Source organism: Pseudorca crassidens, chromosome 1 (genome assembly GCF_039906515.1).
Source record: "Pseudorca crassidens isolate mPseCra1 chromosome 1, mPseCra1.hap1, whole genome shotgun sequence".
In the NCBI taxonomy this organism is placed as follows: Eukaryota; Metazoa; Chordata; class Mammalia; order Artiodactyla; family Delphinidae; genus Pseudorca; species Pseudorca crassidens.
Window position 1 is genome coordinate 198,030,075 of NC_090296.1, and position 27,159 is coordinate 198,057,233.

The following is a 27,159-nucleotide window of genomic DNA, read 5'->3' on the forward strand; positions in this document are numbered from 1 at the left end:
GGGGCGAGGCCAGAGAGTCTGCATTTTGCTTTTTGCCTGCCCTTCCTGGTTATACTGAGGTGCAAGCGCTGTGCACCCTGGGGAAGCCCGTTGCCCTCTCTGCTCAGGTTCAGTTGCCGTTACGTTCGTTGGTGGTGGTTGGCAGCTGCCTGCGATTTATTTTGGTTTTCTGCTTTTCTTAGCCTCACACTTGCATTTTGTGCTTTTGCATATGCATGCGTTATAATGATGGTTTGAAGACTTCTGATTTTTCTTAATCTGCTATTCTGGAATATTTTAGGTTTGGTCTATCTGTTTAGAGCAACTGATTTATGATTTTTTAGCCTTTATTCTGAAATTCCTATTAGAAAAATAAGTTTATTTGAAACTCTAGCTCTTAACACTTTATTTCCCTGTTCTGGAGCAAGTGCTGGTAAAAGGTAACGTTTAAGAATGCAGCACTTTTTACTATTGCATTACAGCAGAACAGACTTAATGAAGAATATTGGTCTTGTTTTTCTGTGGTGTTAGAGTACATGTTATACCCAGGCAGATAGTAGATCCTGTATGTCTACATGAAAAATAGAGAAAGAAAATCAGGTAAAAATATTAAATTCACACAAACTTCTTATCCTGTTTCTACTAAAGGAAGGATTTATAAACTTTTCAAAATCAGGAATGCCTGAATGCCAGATGGAGGCTGGAAATTGCATTAAGCTGGTGTCACTGACTGGACATGAGGATGTCTTCTGTCTTCGGCCTGCGCTGTGGCCTTCTGTAGACTGGCCTCCTAAAGAATTTCCCATTATTCACTTTCTTCTACGTGGTCACCACTCAGAAAGCCTTCCTGCTTGTCCCATGTGGCACAATTTGAGGTATCAGAAGTTTAGAGTTTATTGTCTCGAGGAATCTCCATCTGCTAGATCCCGTGATATAGTGCAGGAGAGCGTGGATGGTAAGAAACAGGCTTCTGGGGCAGGACAGGCTGAGTCCCCGTCCAGTTCTGCACTTCAGTAGCTGGTGACACCTGCACATTTCAGATTTTCTCTGGCTTCAGTTTCTTCATCCAAAAAATGAAAATAATACGATCACCTGCTTTCTAGGTTGGTTTGAGAGCTAAATGAAATATTTGCAAAGGGTTTAGGCCAATTCCTGGCCCTACTAAAGTTTTAATAAAATGTAGCTCTTATATATTAGCTAAAAATACTAACAAGATAAACATGAAGTGTTCAAACATGAATAGGCCTCTGTTGATTTTGAAGCTCAGTGTTCAAAATGCTTAACAAATGAGATTATTTAGCAGTTTATCATCTAAAAGAGGTCGTCAAGCAGTGGACTCCAGTTTTGGAAATTCTCATTGTTCCTGCATTAACTGTTTACTTTTCTTGATTGTAAAAATTATATATTTAAAAAATAGTTCTTGGATCCTGTAACGTGTACAGAAGACGGAAAGAGTATAAGCATTGTGGTCCCCAGCCTCATTTGTTTTCTCTCAGTGTTCACAAAGCCATCAGGAATAGCGGGATTCGCCCTGAAACTGTTAGATAAATATCATTAAGGAGCTACCCAGAATTATCTCTACATTTTTACCATAATATTGCATGACTTTAATTCTCAGAGTTAATGTTCAAGAAGTTAAAATTATCCAAGTTGTTAACATGGCAAAAATATGACAGGGGAGGACTTTGAGCCTTGATTGGAAGTATTTACTTTTCTCTTCATTTTGGAAAGATGCTATTCCAAGCCACATTTTAGCAACTAAAACATCTCAGTGATGGTTTCTGTTATATTTCCTTCTGCATTTAAAAGTATTTTCCAAAAAGTATGTTAAAACCAAATGACAAGCATTTAGTACATTTTCTACATAAGTTTTATCTTTGGCGAAACCTGACTTTTTAAAAAGTAAAGTAATGAAACCAAATAATGTGTGTGTGTTTGCCGGGACAGCTGCTAAAACCCTTCAGGGTTTAAGGCAGTAAAGAGCAAGGCTTATCTCTGTGGATGGTCAGGCAGTCGTTACTTGTTCTTTCTGGTTAGGAGACAAAAGAGGAAACTGACCATGAATCTTTCTGTATGTTTCACCTTGCACGTTCTAGCGTGAAGCCCTATTCTGCCTCCTTTGTGCTGACTCTCCTATGTTGCCTAAAGACTGCCTTGTGGAAGTAGTTTGAATAAATCAGCATTTGTAAGACTGTCGCCATTTTCCCATAAAACTGGCAGAGCAGAAAGTCTCCCACATAAAGCAGAAAGAAAAGTAAGCAATCATGACTAAATGTAAATGTTAATATGTTTATTAGGATTCCCATAGCTTTTGTTGAACGTTGATTGAAGGTTTGTGGGAATTAGAGTCTGCCCTGCAGGATTTTAGATAGACAACTATAAACCCAGAAGTTATCATTGAATCTATGAGTGTGTGATAGATTTAAAATGATAATCCTGTATATAAGAGGTAAATATGATCTTTATTACAATCACAGTTGGCTGTTGGTCTATCTTAAATGTTTACACTCTGGATGACTTCCTCGGCATAAATCACAGTTATGTTCGTTTGGGGCACAGACTGTGCCAGGTACTGTTCTAGACGTGTGAATTCATCACCGAAGAACACAACATTTTTTTCGCTTGGGGTATTTACATTCTAATGAAAGGACATATAGACAGAAAACATACTCATAATAAATTAGCAATAAATAGTAAAGTCAATTGTATTGTACTTGGAGGGTGATCAATGGTGTAGAAGAAAGTAAAGCAGAGCAGAATCAGGGGACCTGGGTGTTGGCCATTGTGAATAGAGATCATGGGAGCCGCACTGAAAAAGTCGCAGTTTTGAACAAACTGGAAAGGAATGGATAAGGGAATTATCCATCTCTCTTCTGCTTAGCTAAGGAAGACCCAAGGATGGTTTTATGTTGCCTTTTAATTTTACTGCACTCTTGTCGTAGCCCTGAGTTAGAGGAGAGACAGGTACTTAAGTCGAAGTCTGGTGTAAATAGCTGCTTTGGAAAAAATAATGCCGTTTCAACAAGCCTCCTACTTCCTTTTTCTTTTCTTTCCTCTTCTCCTCCTCCTTCTTCTGACATCAGCATAAAAACTGATGCTTTGTTAATTGCGTTTTTCTTCTATTATGAAAGCAACAGAGGAAAGAAAATCAGAATCTCTAACAAGGTTTGTTATGAACTGCGAAGTTGCTGCGTTTTCTCTGTAGTTTGATTCCCAGGGTTTTCTAAACAGATTTGTCACTCTCCAACACAAAAATCCAGCCACACGCTAATGCGATCATTGTAAGATTGTGAGTCAAATATAATAGCATGATTGTTTTTATTTTATGACTAGAGCAGCAAATATAGTATATAGTGCTGCAATATGATAAGTAGACTTTTTATAACGTGTCTGATCTAAGGGATACCTAGAGATTTCATTTGATACGTTTTGCAATAAATCAGATGAGTAAGGGTGGTTTTTTTAGGTCACAAAAGCAGTTTGAGTATTTATTGCAGTCTCCAGTAATTCTGATATTTCTCACTGGATAGTAAGAGTAACAAGTCTGGCCAATAGCATAAAATGTCTGGGGGAAAATGTGGAAGAATCGTCATGTTAGGTAGTGCAGGTACACTGGACGCAAACATAGTAAAAGCTGCATCTGTGTCAGCAGCTTTGCACATAACAGACCATCTTTGTGTTTGTGCCAACGTGTGCAAAGGTCAGCAGCAAAAGTGCATAGTACTTGGTCAGAGCAACAGATTCCTTTCCAATATATAATTTAATATTAGACATAAATAAACATCGATTTTATTAATGTACTGTGTCTGTTACATGAATATATAGTATGTTAAAACTAATTGGGCTAATCTCCACCTACCTGTGTCTCTTTCTCTTCTCAAACAAACTTGAGGAGTTTGTTTCCTAACAAATTAATACTGTAATTTTTAGCATATTGACCTTTTATGTGTAAGGTACCACCCATCCTTATTTACATTATTAAATTCAATTTGATGCTCACCAGCCTTAAGAAAAACTACAATTAAATTCTGTGCTGGATGTTTAGAAATTACTTTATGTTAATTCTTTGTAGGACTACATGAGTGTCATTTGAAAAAAAATACCACGTTTCATACATTATTTTCACAATAGTAATACATTATTGTTCTAGTAAATAATTATTCAGTGACTCAGGATCTGTGCTAACACATAAATAAGTGGATGGTTGAAGATTCAAAGTACAATGTCGGGCTTCCCTGGTGGCGCAGTGGTTGAGAGTCCTCCTGCCGATGCAGGGGACGTGGGTTCGTGCCCCGGTCCGGGAAGATCCCACATGCCGCGGAGTGGCTGGGCCCGTGAGCCATGGCCGCTGAGCCTGCGCGTCTGGAGCCTGGGCTCCGCAACGGGAGAGGCCACAACAGTGAGAGGCCCACGTACCGCAAAAAAAAAAAAAAAAAAAAAAAGTACAATGTCATAGAGCTGGGCCTTTTTTTTTTTTTTTTTTTTTTTGAGTAAGAATGTCATACCAGTATTTTAAAGCATTCTTTTGGTGTTCTTACAGTTTCAAAGTGCTATTGGAGGCACTGGTTTTACTGCCTCAATGCTTTCTTCACTCATTTAGCCTTTAAAAATTTTTAATTGTACATGTCTATTTCAGATTCAGAAAGTAGATCTTTTGGGGGGCCATGTTTACAGAATGAAAAACTTTTATGCTCAACTAACTATTAATTTTGAAAGGATATTGTGCTAGCATTCTAATACAAGCTTATTTCTTATTTTCTACACACAAACAAATCATAAATCCCTAAAAATATTCATGGAATAAAAAGAAAAAAATCTGAAAAGAGAACAATGGAGAAAACCTCAACCTCTCATGATTTCATAGAAAATGAGTCAGTAATTTCAACAGACTTTGGGGGCATTTGGGTCAAAGCTGGCATATGTCTTAATTCTCCTACATAAAGACTGAGAATTTACATAAAGATTTGTTTTCAAATCTTTAAAAAAATTATAAATTAATTTTTGATTCCATATTTTTCATTTCAAAATGATCACCAAGATAAGTCCAGTTACTATCCATCACCATGCAAAGTTGTTACAATATTATTGACTATATTCCCTATGCTATATATAACATCCCCTTGACTTATCTATTTATACCTGGACTTTTGTACCTCTTAATCTCCCTCACGTATTTCACTTACCCGATGGCCCCCTTCCTTCTGGCAACCACCAGTTTGTTCTCTGTATCTTTGAGTCTGTTTCTGTTCATTCGTTTTGATTTTTAGATTCCACATATAAGTTAAATAATATGGTATATGTTTTTCTCCATCTGACTCATTCCACTTTAGCATTTAACTCTCTAGGTCCATCATTGTTGTAGCAAATGGTAAGGTTTAATTCTTTCTTATGGCTGAGTAATACTCCATCGTATGTATGGACCACACCTTCTTTATCCGTTCATCTATCAGTGGACACAGGTTGCTTCCATATCTTGGGTATTGGAAATAAGGCTGCAGTGAACACAGGGGTGCATGTGTCTTCTTGAATTAATATTTTTGTTTTCTTCGGAAAACTACCTAGAAGTGGGATTGCTGGGTCGTATGGTAGTTCTATTTTTAGTTTTTTGAGGACCCTCCATGCTGTTTTCTACAGCAGCTGTACCAGTTCACATCCCACCAACGGTGCACCACATCCTTGCCAACAGCTGTTATTTGTGCTCTTTTTGATGATGGCCATTCTGACAGGTGTGACGTAGTATCTCATTGTGGGTTTGATTTGCATTTCCCTGATGATTAGTGATGTTGAGCATCCTTTCATGTGTTTTTTGGCCATCTGTATGTCTTCTTTGGAAAAAAATCTGTTCTATTCCACTGATGTATATGTCTGTTTTTGTGCCAGTACCATTCTGTTTAGATTACCATAGGTTTGTAGTATAGTTTAAAATCAGGAAGCATAATACCTCTAGCTTTGTTCTCCTTTCTCAAGGTTGTTTTGGCTGTTTGAGGTCTTCTGTGTTTCCATATGAATTTTTTTCTTTTTTTTAATTAATTTTTTTGCTGCATTGGGTCTTTGTTGCTGCACGTGGGCTTTCTCTAGTTGCGGCGAGCGGGGGCTGCTCTTTGTTGCGGTGCATGGGCTTCTCATTGTGTGGCTTCTCTTGCTGTGGAGCATGGGCTCTAGGCACGTGGGCTTCAGTAGTTGCGGCATGCAGGCTCAGTAGTTGCTGCTCACAGGCTCTAGAACGCAGGCTTAGTAGTTGTGGCACACGGGGTTAGTTGCTCTGCGGCATGTGGGATCTTCCCAGACCAGGGCTCAAACCCGTGTCCCCTGCATTGGCAGGTGGATTCTTAACCACTGCACCACCAGGGAAGTCCCTCCATACAAATTTTAGAATCATTTGTTCTAGTTCTGTGAAAAATGCCATTGGTATTTTAATAGCGATTGCACTGAATCTGTAATTTCCTTGAGTATTATGGTCATTTTAACAATATTAACTTTTCCAGTCCATGAACACAGTTTATCTTTCCACCTGTTCGTGCCGTCTTCAATTTCTTTCATCAGTGACTTCTAGTTCTCTAAGAACAGGTCTTTTACCTCCTTAGGTAGGTTTATTCCTAGGTATTTTATTCTTTTGATGTGATGGTAAACAGGATTGTTTTCTTAATTTCTCTTTCTGATAGTTTGTCATTAGTGTATAGAAATGCAACAGATTTCTGTATATTAATTTTATATCCTGCAACTTTACTGAATTTATTGATGAATTCTAGTAGTTTTTTGGTGGCGTCTTTAGGATTTTCTATGTATATGTCATGTCATCTGCAAGCAGTGACAGTTCTATTCTTCCTTTCCAGTTTGGATTCCTTTTATTTCTTTTTCTTGTCTGATTACTGTGACTAGGACTTCCAATACTATGTTGAATAAAAGTAGCAAATAAAAGTTTTTTCCTGTAGTTGATTTCTAGTCTGGTGGTTGGAAAAGATACTTGACATAGTTTCAGTCTTTTTACATTTATTGAGAGTTGTTTTGTGGCCTAGCATCTGATCTATCCTGGAGAATGTTCCATGTGCACTTGAAAGGAATGTTCTGCTGCTTTGTGGATGGAATGTCCTCTGTATGTCTATTAAACCGTTGGCTCTTACATGTCATTTAAGGCCACTGTTTCTTTATTGATTTATTGTCCAGATAATCTGTCCATTAATGTTAAGGGATGTTAAAGTCCCTTACTGTTATTCAGTTACTGTCAGTTTCTCCTTTATGTATGTTAATATTTGCTTTATGTATTTAGGTGCTGTTATGTTGGGTGCATATATATTTACAGTTGTTATATCTTCTTGTTGAGTTGATCCCTCTATCGTTATGTCATATCCTTCTTTGTTTCTTGTTGCAGCGCTTGTTTTAAAGTCTGTTTTGTCTCACATAGGCATTGCTGCCCCAACTTTATTTTTGTTTGCATCTGCATGGAATATATTCTTCCACCCCCTCACTGTCAGTCTGTGTGTGTCTTTAGATCTGAAGTGAGTATCCGGTAGGCAGCATATATAGGGGTCTTGTTTTTTTTATCCAGTAATACTGTATGTCTTTTGATTGATAAGTATGTACTTATTACCATTTTGTGAATTGTTTTCTGGTTGTTTTTGTAATTCTTCTTTTTTCCTTTCTTTACCTTTGTTCTCTTCCCTTTGGATTTGATGACTATCTTTACTGTTATGTTTGGATTTCTCTCTATTTTGTGTATGTGTATCTATTATAGATTTTTGATTTATGGTTATAATGAGGTTCATATGTAACCACCTATATATATGCATGATTATTTTAACTTGATGATCTTAAGTTCTAATGCATCATAACACCTCTGCGTTTTTACTCCACCTCCTCCCATGTTTAATGTTTTGGACAGCATATTTTACGTCTTTTTGTGTATCCCCTAATTACTTATTGTGCATAAAGATGGTTTTACTACTTTGTTCCTTAATCTTCCTACTAACTTTATAAGAGGTTGATCTACTGCCTTTACTGTTTGTTTGTAGGAGACTCCAGTGGGACCCCGCCGCACACTCGTCTCTGGTCACCAGAGCTGCACCTCTAGGGGTGCCTCTGTGTGTGCTGCGGGGGCCCTTCTGTCATGGTGGGGCTGACTCCTGTGGGCACGCTGGTAGGTGGGGCTGACCCCCCAGTCCAGTGGGCTGCCAAGCCCTGCCTCATGAGGTGGCTGTCAGCCCACTGTCGTGCGGCGCTAGGTCCCAGCATGGCTGGTGCCAGCCCGCCGCTGGGCAGGTCAGTGCTTGGTGCTAATAGGCAGGAGGAAGGACTCAAATCGGCACTTGCAGCTTGCACATCACTATGGTAGAGTGAGCTCCCCGAGTGGCTTCTGCCTGCATCTCTGTCCCCAGGGGTGTGCAAACTGTCTCCTGCCTCTCCAGGAGACTCTCTAAGACCAGCAAGAGGGTTTCATCCAGGCTCCTTTCAAATTACTGCCTCTGTGCTGGGATTTGGAGTGCAGGAGATTTTGTATTTGCCCTTTAAGAGTGGAGTCTTGGGCTTCCCTGGTGGCGCAGTTGTTGAGAATCCGCCTGCCAATGCAGGGGACACAGGTTCGAGCCCTGGTCTGGGAAGATCCCACATGCCGTGGAGCAACTAACCCCGTGTGCCACAACTACTGAGCCTGTGCTCTAGAGCCCGCACTCTAGAACCTGTGCACCACAACTACTGAGCCTGCACTCTAGAGCCCGCGAGCCACAACTACTGAGCCCACGAGCCACAACTACTGAGCCTGAGCTCTAGAGCCCGCGAGCCATGGCTACTGTGGCCCACACGCCTGGAGCCCATGCTCCCCAACAGGAGAGGCCACCACAGTGGGAGGCCGCACTGCAGTGAGGAGTGGCCCCTACTCACCGCAACTGGAGAAGGCCCTTGCACAGCAACAGAGACCCACCTCTGCAGAAATAAAATAAAAAAATAAATAAATTAATTAATTATTTTTTTTTAAAAGGGTGGAGTCCCTATTTCCCATGGCCCCCTGGCTTTCCTGAAAGCAAGTCCCACTGGTCTGTAAAGCCAGAGGTTCTGGGGGCTCATCTTCTCGGTGCAGGACCCCCAGGCTGGGGAGCCCAGTGTGGGACCCAGATCCCTCAGTCCTTGGGGAGAACCTCTGCAATTTTAATTTTCCTCCTGTTTGTGGGGTGTGGGTCTTGACTGTACCTCGCCTCCACACTTCCCACCCATCTCATTGTGGTTCCTTCGTTATATCTTTAGCTGTGTCAGATCGTCTCTGCTGGTCTTCAGGTTCTCATTGATAGTCGCTCTGTGAATACTTGTAACTTTGCTGTGCCCGTGGGGGCAGGTGGGCTCAGGGCGGCCCTTCTCCACCGTCTTGGCCACTCCCTCCAAAATCTCTGTAAGATAAAAATAAAGGCATTTTTACATTTAGTTAATGGGAATATTTGCCTAAATGTAAAGCTTTAACTAGAAACTTTCTAGCATCATTTATTAACCCCCAAACGGGCTGTATTTGTGTGGCTGAAGTGAATGAGCCTTTATATAAAATCACACACAACACATTTGCCTACTGTAAGGTAGGAGTTACTAATTAAATGCACACAAATAATTAAAAGTAATGTGCCTTTCTAATTACCTTATCCATTTGGTGTATTGTTTACAAGAATTTCAACTAACGCAGTTTGATGCTCATGGCTTTATTCTTTCTTTCCAGAATTTGCACACAAAGTGATTTTCTGAATTCTTATGAAATTTAAAAAACAAAAGAAACATAGTTACGTTTCTGCTTCAAATAGAAAGATTCTTTTTATTTTTAAAGCCAGCAAGCCCGTCCACTTCAGTGCACTGCGTGAATTCCACATTAGTGAACTCCAGAATGACTTTTTAACGTGCTTTCTTGGCTTCTCCTCTGATATCATCATTCTGTTTGAGTTTCCTTAGTCCTGAGTCAAGAATCCTAATAGACATGCCCTGTGTATGTTGCCCAGGCCTGAGATGCTTGCCGTCTTCCTTAGGTTTAGCTTAGTTCTCAGAGGCTCTGCACAGGATGAGTTTTGAGTTCACCGGATTTGACTTCTGCCACTTTTTGTAGCCTGAGTCTTATATTCCACCAGCATAACTTTCATCTCTATTTAAAGTGTGGGACAGCTTGGAATGGGGTGAGGGACTTTGTGAAGTTGTGGGTCACAGCCGCAAACAGCTGAGCAGCCGGCTACCTGAGCCCGTGTCCTGTCCTCGGCATTCTTTTGATGAGATGATGGATCGAATGGAAGGAATGCAGGCATACTGGCTTCTGAGTACCAGTGAAGCCGTAATCCCAATGTGCGATCTTGGGAAAATTACCCTTTCATTGTCTTGGTTTTCTCATCTGTAGAGCGAGGATAGCTATACCTTTCTGGCAGGGATGTTTTGAGGATTAGTCATGGTGTATGTAAACCATGGGACACAAGCCTGCTGCATAAAAAGACCTCACTGTGTCATCACTGTCTTTACTTTTGCAAAGCCTGCTGTCTGTGATTTAAATACATGCTGTTTAGGTTATCGTCTCTGCTTCCCTTTAGCATGAACAAGCACAGCTGGAAACAAACTCTAGAGAAACTTATTTGTATACTTATGTGTGTCACCAATTGTGGTAAAAGTTTATACATTGAAGAGGAGATGAATGTGTCCCGTTACAGAGACATAATAGACCTAACTCAGTGTGCATCCCTAAACCAACTGCGGTGTACGTCGTCTAAACAAACCAGCCAACTAAAACTGTGACCTTAGGCCCCACCGTAGAAAAAGGACACAGGACGGGAGTGTGGATGGAAGACGTGATCTTAAGGTCAAGATCTAAAAGAGGTAAAAGTCTATAACTTCACCTGTGTGGGTGGCAGGATTGATCCAAGGGCCTGGCTGGGAAAATGCTGTGGAGTGGTCTGCCCGGCAGTTTTGTAGGAAGAATGGTTAAAATTATGTCCCTGTTTTAATCTTTTTGTGACAGGATCCCACCTTGAAGATGATGGCTTCAAATAACCTAACCTAGGGGAAATTTTTAAAATAAAGTATTTGCCACTGCACATCTTTGGCATGGTCTGCGGGTTTGCGGTAAAGCAGGGTCCCTGGTAAGAGTTAGCTTATGTAAGGGCTAAAATTGAAAACAGTCCAAGTCTAAGGGTATCACGTGAGCAAAAGCATACTTTCCCCCGCTAGTTCAAACATGCCTACTTTTTTCCTCCAGAGCTAAAATAAATCACTGTGGTTTTTTGGCATGGGTAGAAGAAGAAAGAAAAAAATGCTAGACTCTCACTCAGCAAATTAGCTCACACTCTGGGAAGTACTCCAGGGCCCAGACCTCCTGAAGGGACAGTGAATCCGCATCCCCCGTAGTCCTCAGTGCCTCTGTGGGGAGCGGGCCAGGACCTGCTGTTTAAGTTGTAGTGTTCTGTTTGCTTCTTGTATAGAACTGGGTTTGCATCATCTGCAAAGCATTGTAAAGCCCCTTGTTTTTCTTGTTTGTTTTCTGTTTATTTTAAAGAGTAGGTTTCAGCACTTACTCAGATCTTGTTTGTCCCTACAGAGTGGATAAGACACAGGAGCCCCTGCCTGGTGCCTGGCGCTTTGGAGACAACCCGTCAGTGCTTATCACTCCCCCGCCCCTCATCTTGCAGCCTCGCATTACCTTGATGTGATTCCATTCACAGGGAGGCCCCAGCCTGCGTCTGAAGCGCACTGCGGTCCTTGTCTGAGTTTAGGCAGGTGGATTTCCGTCCCTGATGCTCACTGTTCCAGCGCCAAAGTCATCCCCTTCCCTTCTGCTTCTCTGGATCTTAAGATCAAGGAGCCAGGTTCAAACGTGAGCCCCACCAACTCCTGTTACGACATTGAGCACGTTCTCTAGCCATCGCGTCCAGACATTCTAGGTGCAGATGCTTCTTGCTTTAACTCCCATGCCTTTGGTTCATTCGGCAAATAGCTTTACCTCCATGACAGCAGAGTCACCGAGCGTAACTTAAATAAATAAAACAACCTAACAAGTGCCTCCAGTTTGCCAGCTAGGGAAACAGTTGGTGAGCAGATAGATGACATCGCTGTTTTCAAGTCTGTTCGAGGGTGAAGACGAGTATGCAGACGATCATGACAGAGTGTAGTCGGCCCTCTGACACGCAAGGGCAGGGGGCACAAGCACTGGGCGCCCGACCCGCGTTTAAAGTGTCAGGGAAGAATCCCTAGGGCGTATCTAAGACGCAGCCTGAATTAGCCAGGAAAGGACGGCAGTGTTTTTGCTGAGCGGCACGTGACGAGGACCCAGCAGCACAGAGAAGACTCCGCCACATTACAGGGCGCAGGGGTCTCACGCAGCCGGGGTGTGCGGTGCAAGGTGGGAGTGGTGAGAATGAAGGTTAGGGAGGGAGGCGCAGCTCCCAACGTGCAAGCCGGGCAGACCTGTCAAAGAGTCGCGTCGGGTTCTCTTCCCAGTGCAGGAGTGGGAGGTGCTGGTGAGAAGTGACGGGAGCCTGGCCGGGATGCTGGGGACAGCGGTGCACAGTGCAAGGTTAAGGAAGGTGTTCCTTTCGCTTTCTTGGTCATTCCGGCTGTTTTAAGGTGGGAGACAGTGTGAATTTCCAGCACTGATGGGAAGGAGCGTGAAACAGAGTGCAGGAGAGGTGAAGACGCGGGAGGAGACCCCCTACGAGGGGCTGCAGCTGGCGGCTGGGTGTAGGCGCGCAGCTCTGTGGAGAGGACTGAGGAAGTGCGTGTGCTGGCGTTCTCAGAAAGACGGTGCTGCCTGCTGCACAGAGGGGTGGGAGCTGCTCGGAGGCTGACTCAGGAGAGGGGCACAGATGAGGTGTCCGGGCTCGGGTGCCAGCGGTGGCAGTGGCGCGTCGCAACTCTGAGGATCTTCAGGAGGGAAGATCGACAGCCGTTGACAATTGTTAGATTAGAGGGGAGGTTCTAGGTGTGAGGAGAGAGGAGGTTCTAGGTGTGAGGAGAGAGGAGATTAGAGGGTTGGGATGTGACCACATGGTGACCCGGGAAATCCAATCAGGAAAACTGGGTAACTGCTGGAGAGCCCAGAGGTCTGAGCTCTGTGGGGAGCACAGTGTGTGCATCCCTGCTCCCGTTGTACGGGCTTTCTCAGTCCAGGCGCAGACGTGTAGAGCAGCCATGAGATTGACCTTGGACTGGAAGTTTCTGTGACAAGTGTGATAAAGGCCAGCGTGTAAGAGCTTTGAGGGTATTAGCAAGATAGTGGGAGATACCACAGCCCAAAGAAGTGAAGACCCGAAGGGCTGTTAGACAAAAAGAAAGAAAACACTGGCGATCCTTTTGATAAGAGGAGGAATAACTGAGTGGGAGGGCTAATGATCAGGGATCGGGGTCTCACACGGGGAAGCCTGAATCTAATATTGTAGTGATGAAATAGCTCCTAGTGAGGCAGAGTCAGGGTTTGCGTAGTTTGTGGTTGAAGTGAAGTAGAGAGGAAGTAGGCTCTCTGCAGGGGTGTTGAAGTCGCCCCCGATGACGGCAGGATTGGGGTGCAGAGGTGACGAGAGCAGTGGTCCCAGACGGGGCAGGACCGCCTGCCGCGGAGAACCGTGGACTTTTGTGAGCGCACCTTTTCTTTATGCAAATGGCTGAGGACGCCGGGGATGTACACCTGACATTTCTATGGAACAGAAACCTGTCCTGCATCCCACACGACTTCCCACTGTCATGCCAGACGCTGAGGGACTCATAGATGACTCACCTGTCCCATCTCAGGGGAATTACGTTTACGCTGCACTTGCGCATACACTGCACGTTCTTTGTAAAAGTTTTATTTTCTGCTCTTTGATAGCCTTGATGTGTTGTACCCCTGTTTCCTTATTAAGGCTGCTTTTTCCCCTCTTTCCTCATCATATTCCAGTAAGACCCATCTGCGTTTCCATCGAGTTGCTAGACTTTATTCTGATGTTCACCTGTACCCTTGGGCTTTCATCTCCTGTTCTTTCTGGTACAGGATGGCTGCTAGTCTTTTTATTACGCTGAAGTCCAGACTTATTTAGAATAAGTAGGTGCAGACATCTGACTTCATTTTCTCCAGTCATGCCCGAGCATTTACATATCGAAATACACATTGTTTTATTGTAAATTACTTTTTGATCCTTCATATGTTACAGCTAGGGCGTTATATTAATTTGGAGGGAGAAAGTATATGCACTAGCAAGTTATATCAGCTGTGAATGCCATTTCAGGATAAAACTGGGATATTACAGAGTATTCTTTTTTTTTTTTTTCTTTTTTTTGGCGAGGGGGTACACGGGCCCCTCACTGCTGTGGCCTCTCCCGCTGCGGAGCACAGGCTCCGGACGCGCAGGCTCAGCGGCCATGGCTCACGGGCCCAGCCGCTCCGCGGCATGTGGGGTCTTCCCGGACCGGGGCACGAAGCCGTGTCCCCTGCATCGGCAGGCGGACTCTCAACCACTGCGCCAGCAGGGAAGCCCCAGAGTATTCATTTTAGAGAGAGACTTGAGAACCACTGTCCTGGGGCAGAGAGCTGGCACCCCGCAGCCGCGTGTGGGAAGGTGGACGGCGCTGGCGAGTGGCCAGCTGGGGGCAGGTCAGTTTGTGCAGGCGGAGGCCCCTTCGTCTTGCTCCCAGCTCGCCCCCACCCAGACCCCCAGCCGCTCTGCTCTGTCCTCCTGGGTGTTCTCCATTGTCCAGCATAAAACCCCATGCTTTTCAAAGCCTGGAAGAGTAAGTAGGCAAGGGAATGAACCCTTGAATACCTGGGTGCGGTGCTAGTTACTAGACGTGGGTTTTCATTATTCCGCCCAAGAAAGGGAGCATGGTTCCTTTTAGGATTAGAATGAAGTCCAGCCAGGGCTCAAGGACGAGAACGTGTCCAGTGTCTTAGTCCTTTCAGGCCAACCCAGCAAAATATCACAGCCCAGGTGGCTTATAGACGACAGACATTGATTTCTTACGGTTCTGGAGGCTGGAAGTCGGAGCTCAGGATGCCAGCAGTGGGGGCGAGGGCTCCCTTCTCTCCTTGTGTCCTCACATGGCCAGGCGCTAGGGGCCTCTGTGACATCTCCTATAAGAGCACTAAGCCCGTTTATGGGGTCTCCACCCTCGTGACCTCAGAACCCCCCAGAGACCTTTGCTTCCAACAGCATCACGTTGCGTTAGGGTTCCAACATGTGAATCTGGGGGGGGACACAGACATTCAGACCACAGCACAGGTGTCGCCAGGTGAGGGAGTGTTGAGGATGGGCATGTAACGGAGGGCAGTCTGGCCCTGCGGCTTGCGTTCTGCTCAAGGCGTGACACCGTCACCAGATCGACCTCGATGGCAGGGCTGTGAGAAGCTAGCCGTCTGGGGCTTGTGCCCTTCTAACTCTTGATTTCAGACTCATATTTGAAACCACTCTTCGTTTTCTGGCCCCAGTCTGTTCATTTTGTGTGACTCTCCCAACCCAGTTACTTTCTCTGAAGGCGGACTTCACTTATCTTTTAATCTTCCCAGCGTTTACTATATGCCTTGTTCACGACAGGTGTTAGTATGTGCACACTGATTGAAGTACATCAGGTCTGTGTAAGTTTTCAAAGGCTTAAGGACCAACTGAGAATAAACAGTGCTTCAGAGGAGCTTGACGTTGCACTGATGGTTTTGCAAGTTTAAAATGCACCATTAGGTATTTGCACCTAAAATAAAATCAAGGTTCAAAGATTTTCTTTTATTAGGATCTAAAAACGTTTAAAATTGTGTAATTCCTTTTTTTTAGGTGCACTTATTTTTTAAGCTCTTCGGGATACCATTACCTGTTAATGTACTCAGATACTCTTGAATGTTTCATTTAAAACAAAGATTTCTAATCTTTTTAATGGAAAGATGGGTATTTAAATTTAAAAAGTAGAAAAGCGAAATACAAAAAAACCAGGAAAAATAAAGAAAATCAAGCAAATAACTCCTAGTTTTTTCTTACGTACAACTTAACTAGAGATAATCTGTTGACTTGGGATGCATGTGAAGTTGGATACACGTTTTCAGTCTGTCTTAACGGATCATGTCAATCATAGCAATGTTTATATGGTGTTCTGTTCAGGAGTGAATTTCTGTTTTCCTGTTTTTCAGGTCCTGTAGGGGTAGGTTTGAATGAACTGAAACGAAAGCTGCTGATCAGTGACACACAGCACTACGGCGTGACGGTGCCCCGTAAGTTCTGTGCCGTTTGCCGCTATTACTGCTGGCCCAGCACATACACAGCATGTGTGCTGCAGAGCCCTGCTGCCAGCACTCACACGTAGACCTCACCACAGCCCTGGGGCGTAGGGAGTGACAGTGTCCACATTTTACAGAGGAGGAAGCTGAGGCACAAGAGTTAAGGGGTTTGCCCCAGATGACACAGATCACTGGCAAGGTGTTTGTTGCTTTCAGCTTCCCTACTCGCATTTTTTATGGTGGATTTTAATACAGGTATGACATCAAATTATTACTTACAAGTTTTCTGCTCAGTAGAAGTTTATTCTGCTTCTTCAATTTCCAGAGTTTTCAGTGAGCTTTAAGATTAGAAGGGCCAAACTGCAGAGAGTGAAGGAGGCTTCTTATAAACGTTTCTTAATTACTTTTCATATTGTAGTAATTGGCAATAGTAATTTTTCATGGCCATACATCCAAATGTGGTAGGCTTCTTTTCAGTATACAGAATTAGGTCTATTTTTATAAAAGTGGTTTTCACAGGCATTCTTACAAGTGAAATGTGATCCTGGAAGCATTTTGACACCCAGAATAAATGCCATTTGACTACTTAATAGGCTGATGTTAGGGAACCATCTAAAAGACTAGATTAAATGTTGGCTTTTTAAGTGGTTTTAGTAATGTTTAAAAAAAAGTCGATTGTATAATGCCCTTAGCAATGTTCTCTAGTTTTGGACTAGTTGAACTTTATTTTAAAATTATAGTTTTCTGTTACCTTGTTACGCCTTGTTACTGCATTTTTCCAAGTTATTGTTTGTAATCATTTTCAGCCGTAAGTTATAGGGCTGCTGGTTTCTACCAACAGAGATGAAAGTAAAGGAAACTGGAAATATGGAATTAAACAGTTTCTTTTTATTTCTACTTTAATTATGTACTTCTCTCACAAAAGCTGAATTGCAATATACAAGTCATTAGAACATTTTACAAAACAACTGTTAAGCTTACAGGTGAGCAACTACAGAAGAAACCTAGAAGATGGAAAACAGATTAGAAAGGAAAAAAAACCAATTAATTTCCTACTGTGTCTTCATTGCCCTTATCTGTCTTATTTTGCCCTCCCAACAACGGTGTAAGATGGGCAATATCTCCATGTCACAGAGGAGGAAACAGGTGAAACGATACCTTGATTGACTCAGAGGTCCCATAGGCAATAGCTGCACTTGGATTTGAAGCCAGGTCTCACGTTCTCCCTACCATTTAATGCTGCGCAGCCCTTTGCAACTCCAGATTCTCTTTACTGTAGCCCAATTAGTAGTAAAAACTAATTTCTTTTGAAGAGGATAAAGGTTAATAAGGCTGCCTATCAAATGTAACCCTCCATGATAATTTTGGTATTACTCAGGGCACTTTGGACTCAGTTAATCCAACTATTAAAATACTGTTTGCATCTGAAGTTGTTATAGAAGTTAACAACATCCAGAAATGTTCTGGGGCTGAGACTCTCCAAAGAAATCCCTAAAGGAGTAATTTTCCTTTTTAAACAGGTGTTAATGTCAAAAGATCCCCAGAACGCAGTGTTTTCCATACTTGCCTGATAATAAGAGTCTCCTGAGGTTCTTATGAAAAGATTACAAGGCCTTTCCAAAGAGATTCTCCTTCTGGAGACCTGACAGAATTCCTGAAAATCTGTATTTATAGCACGTATCCCAGGTGATTCACTGTGTCAGTCATGTGTGAGAAATACAGCCATAGCATCAAATGAGGATGATTTAATTAATTAAGAAGATATTTTAAGAGCAGTTTTGGAATTTTAGATTGCTTTGTTTTGTAAAAGACTTTTAGGTAGAGTCGTGATCATCTGGAGAAAAATTATTGCCTTGATTATACCACCGGTGTTCTGTTTGATGTTTAAATTCTCTGTTCCAAAAAATGTACCAGATATCCACCAGAAGGGGTAAATGGAAAAGATTTGGAGCAGTGGAACTCTCGCACATTGCTGGGGTGGGGAAGCAGAGTAATTCAGCCACTTTGGAAAACTACGGATCTGTTGAGGCTGAGCAAATCCAATACCCTGTGACCCAGCCGCTCCGCTCCTAGGACACTCCTCCCAGAAACGCATACAATATGTACTCAGACATGCATAGAAACGGTACTCAGAAGAGCTCAAAACTGGAAGCTACCCCAGTGCCCATCAGTAGTAGACTGGATAAGCAAATGGTGGTATATTCACACAGAGGGATGTTGTAATGCAGTGATAATCTGCTACCGCATGCAGAAGTACACATGACTCCCACAAACAGTATGCTGAGCGAAAAGAGGTCGACAGACGCAAAAGAGAATGCGCTTATGACGCCCTTTTTATAAATGCAGGAAAGGCAGTGCTAATACGTGCTGTTAGAAATCTTGAGGAGGTGGGTTGGAGGGGGTTCTGCGTCCTGGCAATTTTCTTCTTCAGAGTACTGGTTACACAGGTGTATTTGATATGTGAAGATTCATCGGGCTTCCATGGGAACTTCTCTGTATATTACAGTGCAGGTTTTTAAACATAAAAAAGAAACACTTGGTAGTTAAGTTAATTGTTGATTTAGTTAATGTCCTGGTTTTGATATGTACTATAGTTATGGAAGGTGTTACCCTTGGAAGAAGCTGAGTGATGGTTACATGAGGCCTCTATGTGCTATTTTTGCAACTTATTGTGAATCTATGATTATTTCAATTAAAAAAAAAAACTTTTTGAAGGGATGCTAAATTAGGTAAATGCTATTTCTTTCGTGCTAAAATGGATGAACAACCTATATGAACTTTTAAAATGATCCACATAGCCATATTAAACATGCCAGGTTGCTTTTAAAGAAAGTGGTCAGAGCCCCTGATTTCTGCCTAAAGATGCTTCTGTGTGGGAAATTTCATCCTTGATAAGCAGCATCAACATTGTTTTAAGGCCCCAGTTTATCATAACAAGTCTATATGGCTATTAACATAGTCTTTCAAAAGGCTTTTTCAGTAAATTAAAAGTTAACAAAGCGTTGTTAGAGTGGATATCAAATACTTGATGGATTCCAGAGTGTGTATAGTCTGGAATGCGGGTGCTCTCGCAGCCAGCCACACCTGTTAAGCACTCTCTGTGGTTTCCCATGAAGGTATATGTTACGGTTACGTGTTGTCAGAGGTTTCAAAGGCCTCATGCTCTAGAACACTTCTTTGTAGATAGGATATCTCTGTTGAGATTTCTAAAAATATGTATGTATATTGCAAGTTAGGGGACCAGTTAAAACTTTTTTTTTTTCTTCTCCTCTCACCATGGTGGTTATTCTGGGGTTTTGTTGGGAGCACAGGAAGACAGTGGAGTTCATTTCATGTTTGTTTGATGTTTCTTTTAACCGATAAACATGGCACTTAAACAGTGAGTCATGGCGAGGTAGTGGCCTGTGTTGTGGTTTGATGCCCATCTTTGCCTTCTAATTCCTTCTCGTAAGCGTTTTCTGACCTCTGATTCAGGATTGCTCACGTTAACGAGCGTATGAGATTCCTATGGTGCCTCGTTACAGTTAGGCAGTAAATTCTTCACCGGTAAAACCACATCAGACCTGGATAGTTCAGGTTGATCATGATACGCAATTTGGTTGTAGATGTGTTACCTTGTAACTGTGTTTAGCAGTGTCATAAATGTCTTATTCACTTGATCTGGGTCTAATAATATTTTTAACCCTCCCAAGGGGATTCCATGTGTCCGTGCAGTAATCCTTAAACTGTGTGTTCCAGATTTTCAGTGTTCTGCCATTAAAATTGAATAGTTTGTGGGTTTTTTTGTTTTTGTTTTTTTGTTTTTTTGTTGTTTTGCGGTACGCGGGCCTCTCACTGCTGTGGCCTCTCCCGTTGCGGAGCACAGGCTCCGGACGCGCAGGCTCAGCGGCCATGGCTCACGGGCCCAGCCGCTCCGCGGCATGTGGGATATTCCTGGACCGGGGCACGAACCCGCTTCCCCTGCATCGGCAGGCGGACTCCCAACCACTGTGCCACCAGGGAAGCCCTAAAATTGAATAGTTTTATTCAATCTTTTCTCAGTTCATGAGAGACAGATTACTGCACACGAAATCCTCGGTTTTGATTGTCAGCAGGACATTTTTCTTAAGCCTGCTATTTGCTAAAGGAATACCAGCAACGACAATAACAATGAAGTAATAAATGAATATCAGCCCTAAGCTCCGAAGGAGGGTCTTGCACTAACTTTAGTATCATGTATATTCTTGGGTGCATATTATGTTATGTACACTTTAATAGAGTCTGTTTTTCTGCTGTGAAATTCATTCTCAGCTTTTATGGTAGAATTAAATTTATCAGTATTCCATGCTGTTCAGCAAAGCAAGTGACCTTCTGTAAAGGACAGCACCACCTCTTGATGCCCCTCCAGCAGCTCTGAGCGTTGTGTTAAAATACGCTTGCTAACTAAATAGCAGGGAATTTAAATTTTGAATGTAATTTAAACTCATTTGGTTTTATAAATCTATTCCTTTTTGTGTTCGGTTACTTTTTTCCCCACTTCCCTTATTTTTCCTTTTATAGCATTATTGAGATATAATTAAAATAAATAAACTGCACATATGTAAAATGTACAATTAGATCACCTATATACACACACGCGAAATCATCACCACAGTCAACATAATGAAATTTCCATCTCAGAAAACGTCCCTGGGCCCTTTGTAATCCATCCTTCCACCCCTGTCCCCAGGCAACCACTGATCTGCATTCTGTCACTGTAAGATTAGTTTGAATATCTAGCATTTCTTATGAATAGAATTACACAGTACGTTCCTCCATTCTTTTCTTTTTCACCTGGCTTATTTCACTCACCTTGATGAGTTTGAGATTCACCCGTGTTGTTTCATAGATCAGTAATTCATCCCTTTGAATTGCCGAGTAGTCTGCTGCGTGGAAATACCACAGTTTGTCTATCCATCCAGTCACCTGTTGATGGATACTTGGGGGTTTCCCCACATTTTTGACTATTACAAGTAAACCCACTATGGGCATTGTAGTCAAGTCTTTTGATGGACGTATTGATTTGTTTCTCCTGGGTAAATAAGTAGAGGTAGAATGGCTGAGTCATATGGTAACTGTAGGTTCAATTTTTTAAGAAACTGTTTTCCAGAGTGGTTATGCCCTTTTACAACTGACTAGCAGTGTATATAAGACCCAGTTGCTCCATGTCCTTGTCGACTCTTGGTATAGTCGGTCTTAAGTTTTTGTCAGTGCAACGTGTGTAGTGATGTCGCATTGTACTTCAATTTGCATTTAACTCGTGACTGTGATGTTATCATTTGGGCTGTTACTGACTTTTGAGAGGTCTTTGTATATTCTGAAAGTGTTCTTTATCTGATAAATGGGTTACAGATGTTTTCTTCCAGTCTGTGTGGCTTGCCTTGTTAGTTCTTCATGGTGTTGTTCAAAAAGCAAAATTTTTAATTTTGACAAAGTCTAAATTATCACATATATTTTCTTTTATGTTCTATCTAAAAATTCTTTACTATCTCAAGTTCACAAAGACATCCTCCTGTTTCTCCTACAAGTTTTATAGTTTTAGGTTTTACATTTGGGTCTTGATCCATTTCAGGTTATCTTGTTGTGTTATTGTTTAGCAGACTTGCCGTGTTCCTGACCTCAGGAGAAATTCAGTCTATTACCATTAAGTGTGATGTTGACTCATTGATGACCTTTGTTTGCCAAGACCTTTTATCACAGATGGGTGTTGAATTTTTTTCTAATTCTTTTCCTGCATATATTGAAATGATTGTGTCTTATCTTTCATTCTGTTAATAGGGTGAATTCCATTGACTTTCAGATGTTAAGACAACCTTTCTTATAATCCGGAATCTTTCTATATATATATATACACAAATAGAATTTGACTTGCTAAAATTGTTAAGGAGTCTTGTGCCTAAATATGATGCATATTTGTCTATAATCTTATTTTCTAATGTGTTAGATTTTGCTATTATGATTGTACTAATATCATAAAATGAATTTAAGCAATGATTCCTCCTCCTACCTGCAAAAAATGTTCATGTAAGATTAGTGTTATTTCATCCTTGACTGATTGATAGGCATCATCTGTCATCTAGGCCTGAAGCTTTCTTTTGGGGAAGGTTTTTAAAAGTAAATTTGATTTATGTAATAGATGCAGGGATGTTTAGATTTTTTGTCTCCTCTTATTTCAATTTTGATTCATTGTATTTTTCAGGAAATTTGTCCATTTCATCTAAACTATCAAATATGTTGGCATTAAATAGAACATAATATTCTCTTATCCTTTTTAATATCCAGAGGCTCTGTGGTAATAACCCCTTTTTCATTCTTTATATAGGTGATTTTCTCTTTTTTTCTTGATCAGTGTAATTAGATTTTAAAATTTTGTTCGTTTTTCTTTATTGTCTTTTTTTCTATTTTGTTAATTCTTTTTCTGTTAAAATTATATTTTTTGTTTTTCAGTTTTATTGAGATATAACTGATATATAACACTGTAAGTTTAAGGTGTACAGCATAAGGTGTTCACTTACATATATTGCACAGTGATCACCAACGTAAGTTGAGTTATAGAATCATCTCATATAGATACCAAAAACAAAAGACAGAGAAAGAAAAGTTTTTTTCCTTGTGATGAGAAATTTTAGGATCCATTCTGTTAGCAACTTTCATATATACAGTGCATCAGTGTTACGTATAATCATCATGGTGTACATTACATGCCCAATACTTACTTATTTTATAACTGGAAGTTAGTCCCTTTTGACCACCTTCATCCTGCCCCCCTACCTACCTCCAAACCCTCCCACCACTTCTGATAATCACAAGTCTGATCTCTTTTTCTTTTTTTTTTTAACATCTTTATTGGAATATAATTGCTCTACACTGGTGTGTTAGTTTCTGCTGTATAACAAAGTGAATCAGCTATACGTATACGTATATCCCCATATCCCCTCCCTCTTGAGCCTCCCTCCCACCCTGCCTATCCCACCCCTCTAGGTGGTCACAAAGCACCGAGCTGATCTCCCTGTGCTATGCGGCTGCTTCTCACCAGCTACCTGTTTTACATTTGGTAGTGTATATATGTCCATGCCATTCTATCACTTCACCCCAGCTTACCCTTCCCCCGCCCATGTCCTCAAGTCCATTCTCTATGGCTACTTCTTTATTCCTGTCCTGCCCCTAGGTTCTTCAGAACCTTTTTTTTTTTTTTTTTTAGATTCCATATATGTGTTAGGATACGGTATTTGTTTTTCTCTTTCTGACTTACTTCACTCTGTATGACAGACTCTAGGTCCATCCACCTCACTACAAATAACTCAATTTCGTATCTTTTTATGGCTGAGTAATATTCCATTCTATATCTGTGCCACATCTTCTTTATCCATTGATCTGTCGGTGGACACTTAGGTTGCTTCCTAATGTCCTGGCTATTGTAAATAGAGCTGCAGTGAACATTGTGGTACATGTCTCTTTTTGAATTATGGTTTTCTCAGGGTATATACCCACTAGTGGGATTGCTGGGTCATACGGTAATTCTATTTTCAGTTTTTTAAGGAACCTCCATACTGTTCTCCGTAGCGGCTCTATCAAGTAACATTCCCACCAACAGTGCAAGAGGCTTCCCTTTTCTTCACACCCTCTCCAGCATTTATTGTTTGTAGATTTTTTGATGATGGCCATTCTGACTGGTATGAGGTGATACCTCATTGCAGTTTTGATTTGCATTTCTCTAATGATTAGTTATGTTGAGCGTCCTTTCATGTGTTTGTTGGCAATCTGTGTATCTTCTTTGGAGAAATGTCTGTTTAGGTCTTCTGCCCATTTTTGGATTGGGCTGTTTGTTTGATATTGAGCTGCATGAGCTGCTTGTATATTTTGGAGATTAATCCTTTGTCAGTTGCTTCATTTGCAAATATTTGCTCCCATTCTGAGGGTTGTCTCTTGGTCTTGTTTATGGTTTCCTTTGCTGTGCAAAAGCTTTGAAGTTTCATTAGGTCCCATTTGTTTATTTTTGTTTTTATTTCCATTTCTCTAGGAGGTGGGTCAAACAGGATCTTGCTGTCATTTATGTCATAGAGTGTTCTGGCTATGTTTTCCTCTAACAGTTTGATAGTTTCTGGCCTTACATTTAGGTCTTTAGTCCATTTTGAGTTTATTTTTGTCTATGGTGTTAGGGATGGTTCTGATCTCATACTTTTACATGTACCTCTCCAGTTTTCCCAGGACCACTTACTGAACAGGCTGTCCTTTCTCCACTGTACATTCCTGCCTCCTTTATCAAAGATAAGGTGACCATATGTGCGTGGGTTTATCTCTGGGCTTTCTATCCTGTTCCATTGATCTATCTTTCTCTTTTTGTGCCAGTACCATACTGTCTTGATTACTGTAGCTTTGTAGTATAGCCTGAAGTCAGGGAGCCTGATTCCTCCAGCTCCGTTTTTCGTTCTGAAGATTGATTTGGCTATTCGGGGTCTTTTGTGTTTCCATACAAATTATGAAATTTTTTGTTCTAGTTCTGTGAAAAATGCCAGTGGTAGTTTGATAGGGATTGCATTGAATCTGTAGATTGCTTTGGGTAGTAGAGTCATTTTCACAATGTTGATTCTTTCAGTGCAAGAACATGGTATATCTCTCCATCTATTTGTATCATCTTTCATTTCTTTCATCAGTGTCTTATAATTTTCTGTATACAGGTCTTTTGTCTCCTTAGGTACATTTATTCCCAGATATTTTATTCTTTTTGTTTCAGTGATAAATGGGAGTGTTTCCTTGATTTCAGTTTCGGATTTTTCATCATTAGTGTATAGGAATGCCAGAGATTTCTGTGCATTAATTTTGTTTCCTGCTACTTTACCAAATTCATTGATTAGCTCTAGTAGTTTTCTGGTAGCATCTTTAGGATTCTCTATGTATAGTATCATGTCATCTGCGAACAGTGACAGCTTTACTTCTTGTCCAATTTGGATTCCTTTTATTTCCTTTTCTTCTCTGATTGCTATGGCTAAAACTTCCAAAACTATGTTGAATAAGAGTGGTGAGAGTGGGCAACCTTGTCTTGTTCCTGATCTTAGGGGAAATGGTTTCAGTTTTTCACCATTGAGGACGATGTTGACTGTGGGTTTGTCATATATGGCCTTTATTATGTTGAGGAAAGTTCCTCTGTGCGTACTTTCTGCAGGGTTTTTATCATAAATGGGTGTTGAATTTTGTCGAAAGCGTTCTCTGCATCTATTGAGATGATCATATGCTTTTTCCCCTTCAGTTTGTTAATATGGTGTATCCCGTTGACTGATTTGCATGTATTGCAGAATCCATGCAATCCTGGGATAACCCCACTTGATTGTGGTGTACGATCCTTTTAATGTGCTGTTGGATTCTGTTTGCTAGTATTTTGTTGAGGATTTTTGCATCTATGTTCATCAGTGATATTGGCCTGTAGTTTTCTTTCTTTGTGACATCCTTGTCTGGTTTTGGTATCAGGGTGATGGTGGCCTCGTAGAATGAGTTTGAGAGTGTTCCTCCCTAGCTATATTTTGGAAGAGTTTGAGAAGGATAGGTGTTAGCTCTTCTCTAAATGTTTGGTAGAATTCACCTGTGAAGCCAGCTGGTCCTGGGCTTTTGTTTTTTGGAAGATTTTAATCACAGTTTCAATTTCAGTGCTTGTGATTGGTCTGTTCATATTTTCTATTTCTTCCTGATTCAGTCTTGCCAGGTTGTGCATTTCTAAGAATTTGTCCATTTCTTCCAGGTTGTCCATTTTATTGGTATAGAGTTGCTTGTAGTAATCTCTCATGATCTTTTGTGTTTCTGGAGTGTCAGTTGTTACTTCTCCTTTTTCATTTCTAATTCTATTGAATTGAGTCTTCTCCCATTTTTTCTTGATGAGTCTGGCTAATGGTTTATCAATTTTATTCTTCTCAAAGAACCAGCTTTTAGTTTTATTGATCTTTGCTATCGTTTCCTTCATTTCTTTTTCATTTCTTTCTGATCTGATCTTTATGATTTCTTTCCTTCTGCTAACTTTGGGGGTTTTTTGTTCTTCTTTCTCTAATTGCTTTAGGTGCAAGGTTAGGTTGTTTATTCTACATGTTTCCTGTTTCTTAAGGTAGGATTGTATTGCTATAAACTTCCCTCTTAGAACTGCTTTTGCTGCATCCCGTAGGTTTTGGGTCGTTGTGTTTTCATTGTCATTTGTTTCTAGGTATTTTTTGATTTCCTCTTTGATTTCTTCAGTAATCTCTTGGTTATTAAGTAATGTGTTATTTTGCCTCCATGTGTTTGTATTTCTTACAGATTTTTTCCTGTAATTCATATCTAGTCTCATAGCGTTGTGGTCGGAAAAGATACTTGATACAATTTCAATTTTCTTAAATTCACCAAGGCTTGATTTGTGACCCAAGATGTGATCTATCCTGGAGAATGTTCCATGAGCACTTGAGAAGAATGTGTATTCTGTTGGTTTTGGATGGAATGTCCTTTAAATATCAGTTAAGCCCATCTTGTTTAATGTATCATTTCAAGCTGTGTTTCCTTATTTATTTTCATTTTGGATGATCTGTCCATTGGTGAAAGTGGTGTGTTAAAAGTCTCATAGTATGATTGTGTGACTGTCGATTTCCCCTTTTTTGGCTGTTAGTATTTGCCTTGTGTATTGAGGTGCTCCTATCTTGGGTTCATAAATATTTACAATTGTTATATCTTCTTCTTGGCTTGATCCCTTTATCATTATATAGTGTCCTTCTTTGTCTCTTGTAATAGTCTTTGCTTTCAAGTCTATTTTGTCTGATATGAGAATTGCTACTCCAGTGTTCTTTTGATTTCTATTTGCATGGAGTATCTTTTTCCATCCCCTCACTTTCAGTCTGTATGTGTCCCTAGGTCTGATGTGGGTCTCTTGTAGACAGCATATGTACGGGTCTTGTTTTTGTATCCATTCATCCAGTCTGTGTCTTTTGGTTGGAGCATTTAATCCATTTACATTTAAGGTAATTATTGATATGTATGTTCCT

General features: G+C 41.2%; 1 protein-coding gene across 5 annotated transcripts in view; it reads left to right on the forward strand.

Moving 5' to 3' along the window:
• The window catches only part of MPP7 (MAGUK p55 scaffold protein 7), a 249,485-nt gene that overhangs the window by 211,250 nt on the left and 11,076 nt on the right, over window positions 1-27,159 (forward strand). For 4 of the 5 annotated variants that reach the window (XM_067705699.1, XM_067705690.1, XM_067705708.1 and 1 more), the window contains one exon: window positions 16,061-16,141. The exons of the other annotated variant lie outside the window; for it this stretch is intronic. In XM_067705699.1, coding sequence (XP_067561800.1) covers window positions 16,061-16,141 — 81 coding nt within the window. The remainder of the gene's footprint in view (window positions 1-16,060; window positions 16,142-27,159) is intronic. 5 annotated transcript variants of the gene reach the window in all.